Source organism: Odocoileus virginianus, chromosome 5, assembly GCF_023699985.2.
Source record: "Odocoileus virginianus isolate 20LAN1187 ecotype Illinois chromosome 5, Ovbor_1.2, whole genome shotgun sequence".
Lineage (NCBI taxonomy): Eukaryota > Metazoa > Chordata > Mammalia > Artiodactyla > Cervidae > Odocoileus > Odocoileus virginianus.
Window position 1 is genome coordinate 72032818 of NC_069678.1, and position 15523 is coordinate 72048340.

Here is a 15523-nt window from a genome sequence, read left to right on the forward strand (position 1 = left end):
AAACGAAAGAAAGAAAGAAAAATCAGCCCCCAACCCTCACCCGTGACCTGCGGGCCCCGCGGCGGCTGGTGCGGCTTCCGGGAGCGGAGGCGCGGCCCCGCGGGCCGGAGGAGGCGGAGGCGGAGGAGGAGGCCAACATGGCGGCGCGCAGGGCTGGGCCGGGCCGCCGCCGCTCCTGAGCGCCCCACTGCCGTAGCTCGGCTCGCGGTGCCCACGCCCGCGCCCAACCTGGCCCGGCGGCCGCGGAGCGCGCAGCCCAGGAGCGCAAGGGCCCGCCCGGGTGCGGGGACGGCGCATACGCAGCGCCGCTGGGCCCGCCAGGCCCCGGACCCGCAGCTTCGCTGCTCGCCGGCCGGCGGGGCCCGGAGGCCGGAGCCATGGAATCGGAGGAGGAGCAGCACATGACCACGCTGCTGTGCATGGGCTTCTCGGACCCCGCCACCATCCGCAAGGCCCTGCGCCTGGCCAAGAACGACATCAACGAAGCCGTGGCGCTGCTCACCAACGAGCGGCCGGGCCTCGACTACGGCGGCTACGAGCCTATGGACAGCGGGGGCGGCCCCAGCCCCGGGCCCGGCGGAGGCTCGCGGGGCGACGGCGGCGGCGACGGCCCCTCCCGCGGCGGGAGCACCGGAGGCGGCGGCGGGTTCGACCCCCCGCCCGCGTACCACGAGGTGGTGGACGCCGAGGTGAGGAGGGGCGGCCCGTGACCCCCGAGGGAGAGGCCAGCGGGCTGGAGTTCCGTGGGGAGGGGACACACCCCACTGGGCTTGAAGTGCGGAGGGCGTGTGGGGCAGGGGAGGCACGGAGAAAGGGCAGATGGAGCACCGGACTTGTCAGGGCGGAGGTCACCGGGCTGCGGTCAGGTGGGGAGTGATTGGGTGAGGGCTGATGAAATTGAGTTGGGGATGCGGGGCAGGGCTGCGCGGCGGGCTGGGGAGGGGTCTCTCGGGCTTTGAGCTGAGGTCACCAAAGGGGCAGGCCCGGGAAGGGGATGGGGAGGAGGGTCCAAAGCTGGCATCCCCGAGACGGGGGAAGATCGACGTAGTGGCCTGGAGTGTGTGATGGGGGATGGCGCGTGTTATCGGGCGGTCAGAAATGGGGTACTACTAGACTAGGCGAGGACCCGAGATTTTGTGGCCCAGGGTTTCAGTGAAGGAGTGGGGGAAGGCACCAGCTTCAGAGTCAGAGAAAAAGTGGGATGGGCCAGCCAGAGTAAAGGCCTTTGCTGGGATCAGAGGAGGACTTGAGGTTACGATGGGATTTGGGTTTTAACCAAGGACCAGAAAAAGGAGGAGATTAGTCGGGGTCTAAAATGAAGAGGGACTGGGCAGAGGCCAGGAGTGACAATAATTGACATGAGATGTGGGTAGGGGCGTCACCGATAAAACCAGGTATTAAAGACATGGGGATTATTAGACTGAGAAAGGTTAGAGATAAGAGGCCAAAACGGGAGTCAGAGCTGAGGAGGGGCTCGGCACTGATGGGACTGGAGTTGGAGGATGAAGCCGGAACCACGTCTGGGTACTGGTAATCGATTAAGTCAGAAAGGAGGGAAAACTAGACTGGAGAAAGGGGTTGTAGCATTGAGGGTGCTCTGCAGAGGGACAGGGACAGGGTGGGAAATAAAGGGACTGGAGGAGTCTGTTAAGGAGAAAGGGCCATCTAGGTGAACGGCTTTGATCGGAGATCTCGTCTGGGTGGAGACGATTCCTTCTGTTTAGTTTGAGATATGTGCAAAGAACATGAGGGAGAAAACTGACTTTACCTGTCATTTTTTTAAAAAAGGATCAACCAGAAGCAGCAGTGTTGGTGAATAATTCCTTTGCAGAAAGATGACAGCTCATGATAGGGGTTTTGGTTCGATTTGCTGCATAGTACATTTCAAAGGTCCAGTAGAGCAGGTTGGCTTACTCTAGTGGTTTAGTTTTTTAAGTAGAGATGTGAATTTGGATAATTCTTAATGAAGCTAAGCCTCCTGAAAGAATTTTTTCATAAATAATCTGTCTTTTTAGTCACATGGTTTGGCAGCATGGGCTTTTGCTTGGGCTGAAGTAGCTTGGGAAAGAAAGTGGCACTTCAAAAAACTAGATTTCTTCACAAGATCTCTTTGGTTTCCAGACTTACACACACTTGATTGATTGCCCTCTGTTACCCAGTAACTCAGCTGTATCATTGACTAGTGTATGGAAGTAAAGGTTGTAATTATTCCTACTTTGGGGGAAAGGTCCCATGTAATTAAATAACTGTACTTAAATCACTTTAAGAAATGAGCTTCTGTTTGCAAACCCCCATCACTCTTCTTGTTCCTTTTAGTTTTGACCCAGTTTTGAAATCAAGAAGAAAGCCACTGCTTTTTCTGAAGCTGCTTGTATAGTCCTTCAAAGTTCAGCATATCCTTATTTTGTGAAAAAATTTACTCTTTTCTTTTATCACGCCTTTTAATTTCCTAGAATTGCAAAATCAAAATAAATAATAATGCTTGGTGTTACTTTAACATTAACTGTACTAATGTATGTTTAAATACTAACGTTAGCTAACCGAACATTTAATGTTACTAACCGAACATTTAAACACTAAGAATTGGAACTGGCTTCCTTTCACATGAATAACAGGCTGAGGAGTTTGCTTTCACATAAAATCTGGAGAATCTATGACTTCTTGAAGACCCATGTCAGGTTTTCATTTCCTCTTAACTTGTGGATTTGACTCTACCATTTAATTTTGCAAGGTCACAGAGTAGAAGGTGGGGGGTGCTACTGGTGACTGAGGATGCTTTACCCAGAAGACTGACAAGGATACAGGCACATGGGAACCTGGTGAGAATATTTAATCCAGTTGTTGCCTCTGTAGTTTTACAAATCTACTTGCATGCCGCTTGTGCAGCTTGTTGGTCATCCTTGTCGACAATGGGAACCTGAGGCATTTGATCTTGGGAAATAGGGAGAAGCACTGATCTTTAAGAACATCTATACGGTGTCAGGTGCTGTTAGGTGCTTTATACATTGTACTTAATCCCCAGTGAGGTAGTTAATAACATCACTATTTTAGAGCTGTGCTTAGCTAGTGGCAAAATCTGAATTTGAAACTGGTCTCTCTGACTTCAAAGAGAGTGTTTTTCATTCTGCTCAACTCATGGTTTAAGATTGAATTCATTTTAAGATAAAAAGGAAAAATAAAGAGGGAAAGAGACAAATTTGAGGTTCCTGTACAAGCTAGGAAAGATGTGGATTGCAAGGGTTGAATCAAGGCGTTGGGAATAGGATAAAGGATAGAATGAAGGGAGAATCATTCCTTTTTAAAGAAGACTTCAGAAATTAATGCTTAGTTTGTCTTCTTGGTTTTACATATGCAAGTGGGCAAGCCCCAAAGGGGAAGTGACATGTCCCCACAGAGTCAGTTCATGAAAGAGATGGGACTAGGATCCAGGCCCACTCACTGCAAGTGCAGTACACTCTCTCCCTACTAACTGCCTGCCTTTCAAATGAAAAAGGGACAGGGCACAGTAAAAGGTTGGAGAAAAGAAAGTGTAATAAACAAGGTGAAGCTTGTCAGCTCTTGCATAATCTACTTTTTATTTCTTTAAAATGAGGTCCTTGTCTGAAATTATATACATTTGTATTGGCCTAATAGGAAATTTCAGTTTCAGTGTCCTCTTAAAAATGTTTGGGAATATGCAGATCAAAATCCAGTTGTTAAAAAAAGAAAAAAATGATTGCATTTATTTTGTATTTGTCATTTGGTATCAGGAACAGTCCTCTCATTTGGTAAGCATTTAATCCTTCCAGGTTCCGGGACTGGGAACAGAATGTGGAGATTGCATTCTGGTGGATCTTAGTGCAAGCCTCTAGTTTTACAAGAAGTGATTTCCCAAGGTCATGCAGTTAGGTAAATCAGTTTAGTAATTTGGGCTCATGCTATAATTAGGATTTGGTTTAAAAATTAAAATTTGGAAAGTAAAAGCAGTTAACTTCTAGTTCAGTAGCACCAAGGAGAATGCAGACAGAAAAGACTCAGATATCTAGTAGAATGCATAACACTGCACAGAAAGCCACTTTTTTAGATAATCTTCCAGTGACATAAAGGTACTGCTTTGCAGAAAGTTGTGCTGAGTGTAGATGTGTATTAATTCTCGGTGTCTTGGTCTGGATGGGGTTTTGAAAAGTTCACCAGTTTTGACTTTGAATAGCATTACTTCACAACCTTTCCACAGCAGGTAAGAGTCTGTTCTATTATTAAAGAGAGTGAGATCTCACAGCTGCTCCAAATAATTTATCCAGATGTTTAACACCCCCACTGTTAGAATTCTTCGGTGTTTCTTTTATGGTTAATATCAGCCCCACTGACCACTATTCAGGACATGCCCCCTGGTTCTGCCCTCCTAGAACTGGGACAGAGTTGGTCCTTTTAAGAACTGTGATCCTATCCAGAGTTAGAACTTAGAACCAGGAACCCTTTTAAGCACCTTTTAAAATTTAACACTTGTGCAGCATACCTTACTTGTTACTAAGTTTCCTTTTTTTTTCTTTAGAAAATACTAAAATGGAATTTTTTTTGCAAGTAGAGTTTTAACAGTTAGAGAGACCTTAGTGTCGCGTTTCATGTTAATTCTTATTCCTAGAAGTGACATTTAATGCTGTGATCTCACTAATATTGTGAACTCCTTGTTTTGTTCCTGTTTAATTGTGGATAGTCTTCTGGAAATATTTTGTCAGAAGTATTTGCATGATTTCATTGCTTTTTTGTTAAAGATCCGCAAAGTTGGTCCTGCTAGAATGTATAAAAAATCACATTACTTTGTAACTACTTAACTTATTTTTGCCTCTTTTTTCTTTTGGTATTAAGTGGGTAGTTACACATGAATTAAAATTATACATTATATATTACATAATATACTAAGGTTTATATTAAAACTCATGTCCTTTTTTTCCTCTAAAATACACAGTCCTAGCTCATTTGAATGTGGAGTAAATATCTTATAAATAAATTTTAGTTATTTGTGATTTGAATATATGATTTAGTTTCTGATCTACTGTAACTTGTTAAATTAGAAAATGTGGAATCTGTTTATAAGTTTTAGAGTTAAAAAATAAAATAATCCCCAGGACCTCCTTGGCAATCCAGTGGTTAAGACTCTGCCCCCAGTACAAGGGGCAGCAGTTCATCCCTGGGCTGGGAACTAAGATTCTGCATACCACGGGGCAAGGCCAAAGAAAGGGAAAAAAGAATTTCAAAATTCAGTTGAAAGTACATGAAAAATAGGGACTCTGAAAGATTAATTTTGAAATAAGAATTTCTTTATAATCTAGTATATATGTGTCTCCTTTGCGAACTAGGCATATGAGTTCATCTGACCTGACCATTCGCTATTAGAATGAATGTAATTTGGCATGAAAGAAGTACCTTTTGTGTATCAGTGAGGTGTATTCTAGTGAAATCATAGTAGGTAGGGATAGCTTTATGCAACATAATAATCCTGTTAGCTTAAAATTTGAAACCAGTAACAACATTAGAAAAGTAAATATTTTAATAATATGAGGAAAGAATTTCAACCGTAATATAACCTAAATAGCAGACATCAGGGTATTCCACAGCTTCGTTCTTACTGCTCAAAAACATATAACATGGATTTTATTTGAATTTGAGTGCAAAGATGAAAAATTGTTGCTTTTAATAAGAATCATTATATTTAGGAAGATTTGGTTCAGTAATAATTTTCTTGTCTGTGGAGTTCAGTTTTCCCAGAAGTTTTTCTTGTTTGAAATACCAAAGAGAAATGAGAAGTAAACTGTATAAGATTGAACCATTTCAGAACACCCTCATATTCCACATGCACTCAAGATCACGCACTTCACTCGTTTGTGTTTTAGTTTGCTTTTGTTTTATTTATTTAATCGCTTTTGTTTTTGGCTGTTCTGGGCCTTTGTCGCTGCTCATGCTTTTCTCTGGTCACCGCGAGTTGCGGGGCTGCTCTAAAGTTGTGGTGCGCTGACTTCTCCTCGCGCTGGCTTCTCTTGCCCTGTTGCTCGGGCTCTGGAGAGTGAGGGCTTCAGGAGCTGAGTCGCGTAAGGTCAGGGTTCACAGGCTTCAGAGCGCAGACTCAGTAAGTTGTGGTGCATGGGCTGCGTTGCTCCGCAGCATGTGGGATCCTCCTGGATCAGAGGTCAAACCTATGTCTCCTGCCTTGGCTGGCGGATTCTCTACCACTGAGCCATCAGGGAAGTCCTAGCTCTTCTGTCTTTTTTTCTAAAACATAGTTCAAACCAGCTCTAATGTTAGGTTTCCTGTCAAATTAGAAGTGTCTTACAGTAGCCCAGTCATGAGGTGATGAGCCGCTGGAGGCAAACACCATAGTGAGAAGTGACAAGTAGCTCAGGGATAAAGGAGGGGAAGGAAACTCTGAGGCAAAGCAGTGTGTATGGAGTGAGGTACAACAGCTCTGTGTGCTGATTGCCCCTAGAGGCTGTTTTTACTGATGCCGCACTCCAGAAAAGGTTGCCGTCTGTTCTGTTTAAGAAAGTTCAGGAATGTGTAATACATTTTACCACGGTTTTGATTTAAAAAATAAGAAAATAAGAAGAAAGTTGGGTGTATAAAGAAGTAAGCATTTAGGTAGCTGGAAAATTGAGATAGAAGGGATGTATCAGCCTGAGACTTTTGCATTGTGGAGGCATTGCTAAGAAAGTTGTACTTCACTTTCAAGAGTAGATGTTTTTTCTCACCTTCCTTCCAGGGAGTTTTAGTTTCTTTTTTAAGTTTGTATTTCTCGTTCTCATTATTATAATAGGAATTTTTATTATTCAGTATTGAAATATTTTTCAGTCACAAATGAGTTGTAAAAATTTTTTCTTAAGCTCATATTAGTAGTAGGTGACATTAGATTTGGTGTATTTTTATTTGTTCTGAAGGAAAGAGCTAACACAATTAAGTTGGCATTTCATTTTGATAATCTTTACCAAAGTTGAAATACTTTAGCCATGATGGTGGAATCTTTTTCTGGGGCTAAGTTGAAGATTTTATTTTTCTTCTTGAAAATAAGTAATATCTTTCAGTGCCCACCAAAGTCTTCTCACTTCTAAAGTTCCCGTATAGTTTGCTTTCTTGTAGTATCTTAAGTTGTTTTAGTTATGTGCATTGTGAAATTCAGTTGACAGCATTTGATATACTTTCACTTAAGTTTAAAAAAAATGTTAGAAATATTTTATTAAAAAGTAAATATAATATATTCTTTATCAGCAGGCTTCCAAAATGGTTTCTGAAGTTAAAATCTTTTCCAGAAAGATTAGTTAGTCGCTGTTGCCACTGCTTTTCAGTTTCTACTTTGTCTTCTTTTAGAATCTAGCTTTCATAAACAGATCAAAATTTTTAGGCTTTTTTTCTCCCTTCTTTCCATTCCTCACTCATATTGGCAGTTTTGGTTGAAAATTGAATTGCTTTCTGCAACTTACAATTAGAAGCCTGCCGTATAGCATTTTAGTAGCAATTTAAATTATAGTGATTTAAAATACAGAGCCTAAAAAATATGAAGGCATTCCATACTGCCAATGGCAACACCATATGTCAATTATTTAATTTACTTAAGACTCCTTACTTTGTCTTCTTATCAAGTAGCCTGTTAATTCTAACTGTAAATATCTCTCCTGCCCCCTCTGTTACTGCTGTGGTTTTGTTTGTGTCCCTTTCTTACTGTTTCTCTGTGCCACTCACGGGTACCAGAATGATCTTTGTAAAATATAAATTTTAGTTATGAGATAGCCTTGCTTAAAAATGTTCGGTGGTTCCTTATCCTGTAGGTAAAATCTGAACTCCTTTCTTTCCAGATCTCCATACTTATCCATCCCATCATGCCTCCTGCCTTCCAGTGCCATGTTCTCCCTTGCAGTTCAGAGGCCATCTGTTCCCTTACTCTCATCCCCAAACCTCAATAAGCGTCTGTCTGGTTAACATGGATTTATTCTCCGAGATTACCTTAAATGCCGTTCCACGCTTGTCTCACATGGCCACATACTCCCAATGGCATTTTGTAGGTACACCAAGTAAAGAAATGATCATATTTTAGCTAACAAAGAGGTGTATTTACATGTATGTATCTGTATTCCCACTGGACTTGAAGAGCAGTATTATTTCTTTTTATCTCTGTGTCCCTCAGACCCCTGGCTCACAGTGTTTGACTGAATAAATAACTAAATGAATGGAGAAGGAATACCTTAAGGGAAATAAAAAATCAAATGGTGTTTGAAAGAATATTAAACCAGGAATTTGGGAGATAATACATTTCTCTTCAGAGTTTTGTTGATTGCTGACTATAAGTTTATTGGGCAAGTCAGTTTGCCTCTCTGAGCCTGTTTTCTCATCCATGAAATGGGAATCTTACACTAAATCTGTGGTTAATTTTCATTCTTTAATCTCTTTGAGAAGTTAAAAGCTATGAGGCCTTTCAGAAAATAGCATGTGTAAACATATGCACTTGGTTTTCTAAATAAACTGGTGCTAAACACTAATGGCTGTTATTTTTGGGTGATAGGGTACACGGGTAATTCTCTTCTATTTTACTGAATTAAAAAAGATTAAGTTTTTTTAAAGCATATAAACTCTATTAAATGAAGACAAACCAAACTCTGGTGTCCATTAAAAATGAAAATAGCTTAAAAAATTGGTTAAAGTATTTCATGATTCTTAGGAAAATTTTGCCTAGATTCTAAAATTGTTTTAAAACTTTGCAACTGAGGAAAGTTAAATATAGGAAGGTTTTGTGTTTTATGTAACTGAAAAACAGGAAAAAGTATATTGCTTCCTAACATAAAATTGAGAACTTTTTTTTTAATCTAAATTTCATATTTGATTATATACTTACTAGATGGGTCCTAATTCTAGCTATAAGAAAACTGGCTCAGAAGATGTGGTTCAGCAGGACTTTTCAAATTTGAGTCATATTTTGAGCTTTAATGGAGCTTCTGTTTAGTTGCTTTTCCTGCCTTTCTCCTTTTCTCCATGTTCCCCCCATCCCTCACCTAATATCTTCGAGCATTTTGCCTTGTTGACTGATTTTAGGACTTTGTTATCTATAACTCAGGTATGTTTGGACTCACCTTTAGATTAACCTGCCAGCATTTAGAGACTCTCTGAGATCTATGACTCTGTCTTGGAAACAGCTGTTTTTAAAGCATAGATTTTTTTGTTTAGCTTTGCTTTGCCAAAGGGATGGAATAGAGATGCATACCTGGCCAACAAGGCCTTCCCTTGTCACCTGTGACTTCCCAGACTTGTAGTACTGCTATAGGGAGGCCTGGTCTGCAGTCCATGGGCTTGCAAAAAGTCAGACACAACTGAGGAACTGAACTGAACTGAGCACTGCTACTCATGATTTTTGGGCTCTTGGTGGGCTCCAGACTTAGTCCCATCTGCTGTTTTTAAGAAGACACGACTGACGTGACTTAGCAGCAGCAGCTGTTTTCAAGAAACAGTCCACTCACGCCTCTTTTCGGTCATTTGTTCACCTTAATGTACTCTTTCACATCTACTTACTTACTTCTAAGAGGGCAAGACTGCTGTTTCTGAAATTTTTCTTAAAATACTGGAAAAAAGTAGAGAGTTCTTACAAGAGTTCTCTTTTATTTACATTAAATAAAGATAGAAATCAAATTCCAATGGTAAAAACAGGCATATACCCAAAATGTCAGAGCAGAAAGACAGGTAATAGTCCATTCAATAAAACACTTAAATCTACCTTCATTCAGTAGGTTTTTATTGAGCATTAAATGTATGCTGGGCACTGAGTAGATGTTGGGAATACAGGAATGAACCAATCACAGAGTCCCTTCTCTGTTACAGTTTCAAGGCTGATGGGTTTCCTTTGCTCTGTGTCCAATAAATTATAATGTTATAATTCAGAAAATTAAGGCCTTGAAGAGTTGTGGGTTAAGTATGAAGAGATTAGATCTATCTAAAGCATTTGAGTAGTGCCTCAAGAATTTTTTTGTGATGTAATTTGATCTATAGTAGTATCCATTGCCAGGAAACCAAGTGATACTGTTTTTTCAAGTGATATCTCTTTTAGTGCCATGGAATGTACAGAATTTGTATTTATTTAGTTGTTGCATGTTTAATATTAGGTTAATGATTCTCTCAACTAGTACCTCTTTTAAGAATGGTGTTAATTATTTCACCTAAATGTCATTATGTTTTGTCCTAAAATCATATTTGTGCATTTTTCCCCCCAGGAAAGAGAAATTGCTCTAGAAACTGGCCTTTTTTAAGGCTAAAACTCTCTTATAATTGTTGATAATGCCCCCCAAAAAAGATTGTTTTTAAAGCTAAATGAAAAACTTGTCTGTTATTAATGACATTAGGAATCCTTAGTTTATTATCAATGTTTGTGTGTGGGGGGGGTGTTTAGTTTTATGTTGGAGTGTTTTTTGTTTACTAAAATACTATAATACTTTAAAACTTACTACTTTTCATTTTGTAAGATTTCCTTCTGCTTCATTTGAAATGTTTTTAAATGAAACATTTAAACAACAGTAGCAACACATCATCCTATATTTCACTAGTTTGTATATCATATTTGGTTTTGGGAAGATAGCCATTGTCTGTTGAGCAATCAGTATTCTCAGTTATACCAGGCAAAAAAATGTATATGTAATATATAAAACTTGTACCATAAAAAACAATTGGTTCATGAGATGTGTGATGACATACTGACATCTGTAGAGAATAACGAGCAAATCCTGTTTGCTTTTCATTACTTTGGGGTTTTTATGGTTGGAGTATAAAACATGTCTGTGGTAAAGAAGTTCCAAGTATTTGTTAAGAAGGATCAAATATCAGAATCCATGCTGAGTTAACCTTGGATTCACCCAGCTCACAGTAATTTTAACACGGCAGAGCAATATCAAGAATACTTGGCAAGATACACTTCATAAAACAGATCAGTTATCTGTAGAACTGAGAATATTTTCTGTCCTCTCCTCTCTCTGTCCCAGTAAAAATGTTAAAAGTTGTAAATTTAAAGATTAAGGTTGAAGATTTGTTTCAAAGCTGGAAGAGACCATCGGGATTTTGTGATGTTACTTCTCGTCAGTTTAGGGGTAAGGACCTTGACTCAGATCATTAGCAAAGTCAGGAAGGGAACTAGCCTTCTGCTTCTCAAGAAGCATTTTGTATACTTGACCAAACTGTCTTTCTGACATGAGGAAGTCTTTTACTTGTAACTCATCTTTAGTATATCCTTCCTCATAAGCTTGCTGTATCTTCATTACCACCATTTCCTTTGTTAGATACTAGTTTCAGTTAGGGGGCAAAAAGTTGACATTTGATTCATTTTTTCCCCCTTGAAGATACTTACCTTGTCTACCTTGCTTTCTCATTCGGCACTTTCTAATGTCAGCAGCTGTTGATAAGTTTATAAAAGGTGGTGAGGGTTGAGGAGAGGAAGGTTGAAGAAGCGCTGTCATTTGTGAACGGGCTGTTCCATCTGTCTACTTAGCATCTTTGTAAACCTGACAAGGATTAGTGATCCCCTGCCTGAGTGTCCACAGTTGTACATGGGTACTGATATTTTACAATAAGCTTGATAGTTAGTATATAAATTTATTGGAATAACATATGCTTAATTTGCATTATCTTTTACTTTCTTAAAACTGCCTTTTTGTTCTGTGTGTATTGAATACAGTGATTATCATAAATATCCACTGGGAAATATTATACACTTGTAGGTTTGAAATAAAAATATTTTGAATGATACTTTGAAAGGATATTAATACTCTTAAAAACATGACACTTGCATTAATTATATATTTTGATGAATACAGAAATAAAACATAGTGTGTGTTGATTTACTCTTAAAGGATCCATTTTAAAAAGTTAGCCTTAGCCTTAAAACATGCCAGGTACTTTTATGACTCCCAGCCTATACACATACTTTTCCTTCTACCTGGCCTGTTCCCCTCAACCTTCACCCCTAAGAAAAGGGGAGTTCTCTTGTCATATTGGACCAGAAGAGTTAGTCCAACAGCACTCTGTGACATCAGTTTGATCCTTGTGCTTAACACAAGCTTGTAGTTGGCAGAGTTAGATATTGAACATCCTCCTATTTCAGTCTCGTGAGTCCCATGAAATTCCAGATGTTAACCAAACCAGGTTCCCCTTCTAATACACTTTCATAATACCCTTGTTATTATAACATGCTCCTTATAAGAAATTATAATCCCTTATGTGATTGTCTTTTCTGATAGGTAGTGTATCTCAAAGCTTCAAAGGCAGGATGTGTTTGTCTTATTCATTGATGTATTCACAGCTTCTAGATAGTACTGAATGGGAATTCAGTATAAAAACAGAAGACAGAATACCTTAGTCTGGAGGAATCTTGAAAAATTTATTAGAGAAATGATACTTGAACTGATTTTAAAGACTGTTTTAGTCTATTCAGGGTACTATATTAAAATACTATAGAATGGATGGCTTGTCAACAACAGAAATTAATTTCTCATAGTTCTGGAGGTTGGGAAGTCCAGGATCAAGGTGCCAGCAGCTTTGGTGTCTGTTGAGGACCTGCTTCCAGATTCATGGACAACTGTCTCCTTGCTTTAACCTCACGTGGTGAAAGGGCCAAGGGAGTGCTCTCTGGTCTCTTTGAAAAGAACAGAGCTCTCATGACTCACCTGCTAAAGGCCCCATCTCCAAATACCTTCACATCAGGGATTCAGTTTCAGCATATGAACTTAGAAGGGACACAAACATGCAGTCTATAGGAAAATAAAAGCAGTGATTTACTGTGTTGGAGAAAAAGCAGTCTAGGCAGAGGAAAGAGCATAGCGGTAGCATGGTATCACGGCAAGTCCTGTGTGCTCAGGGGCCTAGGAGTTCAGTGTGGTGAGAGCAGAGGGTTTAGGAGAGAAGCAGATGAGGTTCTGTTTGTAGGTTGTGGTCAGATGGTGAAGAGCTTCGCATGCCAGTCAAGTGCTGGAGACCTGCTTTTACTTTCTAGGTACTTAAGGCAGCTGGGTTCTAAAGGAGGTTTGGAGCAAGCAAGTGATGGGGTCAGATCCCTTTTCTTGGTTTAGTTTAGTCTTTGTTTTGTTAAGAAAGATCACTGGCATTTTCAAGAGGACACAAGAGTGGGGCTAGAGCAGTGGCAGGGACGCAGTCCTGTCTCTGAGTGTTGGCTGCAGTCTGGGCCTCAGCCACGGTGGTGGTCGGCCAGGAGGGGCTATTGAGGAGAGATTTCTGAGGTAGAATCACTGCGGTATGGGGACCGACTAGTTGGGAAGATGACACTGAGTTTCAGAGACTAGGGATAGTCTTCAGAGAAGAAACATATTCAAATTAGAACACTGAGTTCTTCGTGGAAGTTGAAGAGTCTGACAGGGATATAGAAACTCATCTGAAGCTGGAAGAGCGGTCTGGGCCACTGGGTAGGATGTGCCTGTTTGTGGTAGTTGGTCTTCTACAAGGATGCTCTCCCATCTGCATAGTAATCCTGCAAGGCAGGCACTGTTCTCTGCTTTCTGTTGAGAAAACTACAGCACATAGAGAGGTTAAGAAGCTTATTCAAGGTCACACAGCAAGCAGATGGTGGCGACAGAATCAACATTTATATCTGTCATGGGAATACATAGTAAAGGAAATTTCACCAGAATTTAAGAATAAAAGGTACATGTTTATCCTAGAAAACCTCTTACCTAAAACTTCAGGAATATTAGTGGACTAAGAAATACGAGTGCTTTGGAAGAAAAGCAGTTGAAAATCACTTCTCTCTTACCTCGTCAACTCTTAGCTTAGGGTACATTATATAAAATTTTTGTTTGGTTGTTTTTTTAATAACAATTTACCTCCATTCTGGAGTGATGCTTTTAGGGACAGAGCCCTCTTACCAGTTTTAGGAGGAACTGGAATACCTCCAGAGTGCTTCATCTAGAACATGAGATTTGGAGAAACCTTGATCTGAATTCTCATCCCAATCTGAATCCATGAGTGACTGTTAGCATTAGGCAAGAGACCATAAGAAATAGATTTGAATAACTTGTCTTATTTGATCCTCAGTTTTGCCCATGACAGATATTGGGCACAGTAACAGATTTTGCCTCGTTGCCTCGTGGGGTTGGGCACCATCCCTAACACAGAGTAGCTAAGTAGTCAGAAGACATGCTAATTCTCCTTTGCCTCTCACTCATTTTTCTCTGCATATACCTAAATCCCCTTTTACCATCTCACTCCTTCCTGCTGTCTATTAAAACTGAAGGTCTAACTATAGCTACCAACTTTTTTGTTCCTGGGATCAATGATATATAAATCTCAGACCTTAAATCTAAATGATAAAGGATAAATCCTATATGTTGCTCAGTAGTATCCAACTCTTTGTGACCACACAGACGGTAACTCACCAAGCTCCTCTGTCCATGGGATTCTCCAGGCAAGAATACTGGAGTAAGTACCCGTTCTCCACTCCAAGGGGATCTTTCTGACCCCGGGATCAACCCGGGTCTCCTGCATTGCAGGTAGATTCCTTACCATTTGAGCCACCAGGGAAGCCCATGTGTTAGATACCACCTTTGAATTCAAAGACAGCTTCTCATGAAAACCTTGTTTTTGTGTATTGAATCAACACCAAGAGTTATGAAAGAAAGGGACCATGAGAAATATCCACTTTTGTAGAACAGTTAGGAAATTCTTTACTGCTTATAATATGGAATGAAAATGAATTTCAAGAAAGCAATTTGCCAATAGACTTCAGTATATTAGTGACTTGAGAACCACCTGCACTTGTCCGTCATCTCTTTCTTCAGTGAGCAGTATTTTAGGAATCATCTAGTCTGGAATAACAGATCATATTATTAATAGATTTGCATAGAACTATCTCTGAATTGCTTTGAAAAATTTTAAATAAGACTGACGAGCCTGAGGCCTCAACTTTCATTAGAAAGTTGTAAGTTAGTGACTTGCAATCAAATGTTCATGTTTTCATCTTTTTTTCCTTAAGCACTTGACATATATGGTGCTAATTGTTTATGTTAGGTAATGGACAAATGCATTTTTAAAAATCATGGAAAAATGATTTGGCATCAATTTGGCATCTTCATTTTTCTGTACATTAATCAAACATTTGGAAGTTCTTTTGAGTACATTGTTGGCTAACAAAATAGTTAAGTAATCAAATTTAGTATTAGCATAAACTTTAACACTATTGGCAATCTTCTATCCCTGAAGTTTTTTTTTTCTGTATTTGTTGGGTTAGTGACTAGACTGGAGCAGAGCTTATCTTTGAACAACAGGCAGTATTTACTCCAGTAGGTTCCACTTCTTTAAACAAGGTTTAAATTGAGTTTAAGAGAAAGAGGTTTGTTAATTTCTTTGAACTTGAAGATGGTTTTCTAAATAAATATTAAAATTCTGTTACCTTAATGCTTATACAGTAATATTCTAAAGGCCAGTTGCAAAGGCTGAGTAAATTATACTGTTTTGTGTACTCAGCCCTCAATTAAGTTAGTGCCTATACAGTGTTTGTTGGTTCATCTGCATTTTTCAA

The 15523-nt window shown here is 40.0% G+C and overlaps 1 protein-coding gene across 5 annotated transcripts in view; it reads left to right on the forward strand.

The window, feature by feature from the left end:
* Positions 1-277: 277 nt before the first annotated feature.
* USP24 (ubiquitin specific peptidase 24) overlaps positions 278-15523 on the forward strand; it is a 137696-nt gene continuing 122450 nt past the window's right edge. For all 5 annotated transcript variants that reach the window (XM_070468116.1, XM_070468118.1, XM_070468119.1 and 2 more), the window contains exon 1: positions 278-689. In XM_070468116.1, the coding sequence (XP_070324217.1) occupies positions 378-689 (312 nt within the window). In that variant the 5' untranslated portion in view covers positions 278-377. The remainder of the gene's footprint in view (positions 690-15523) is intronic.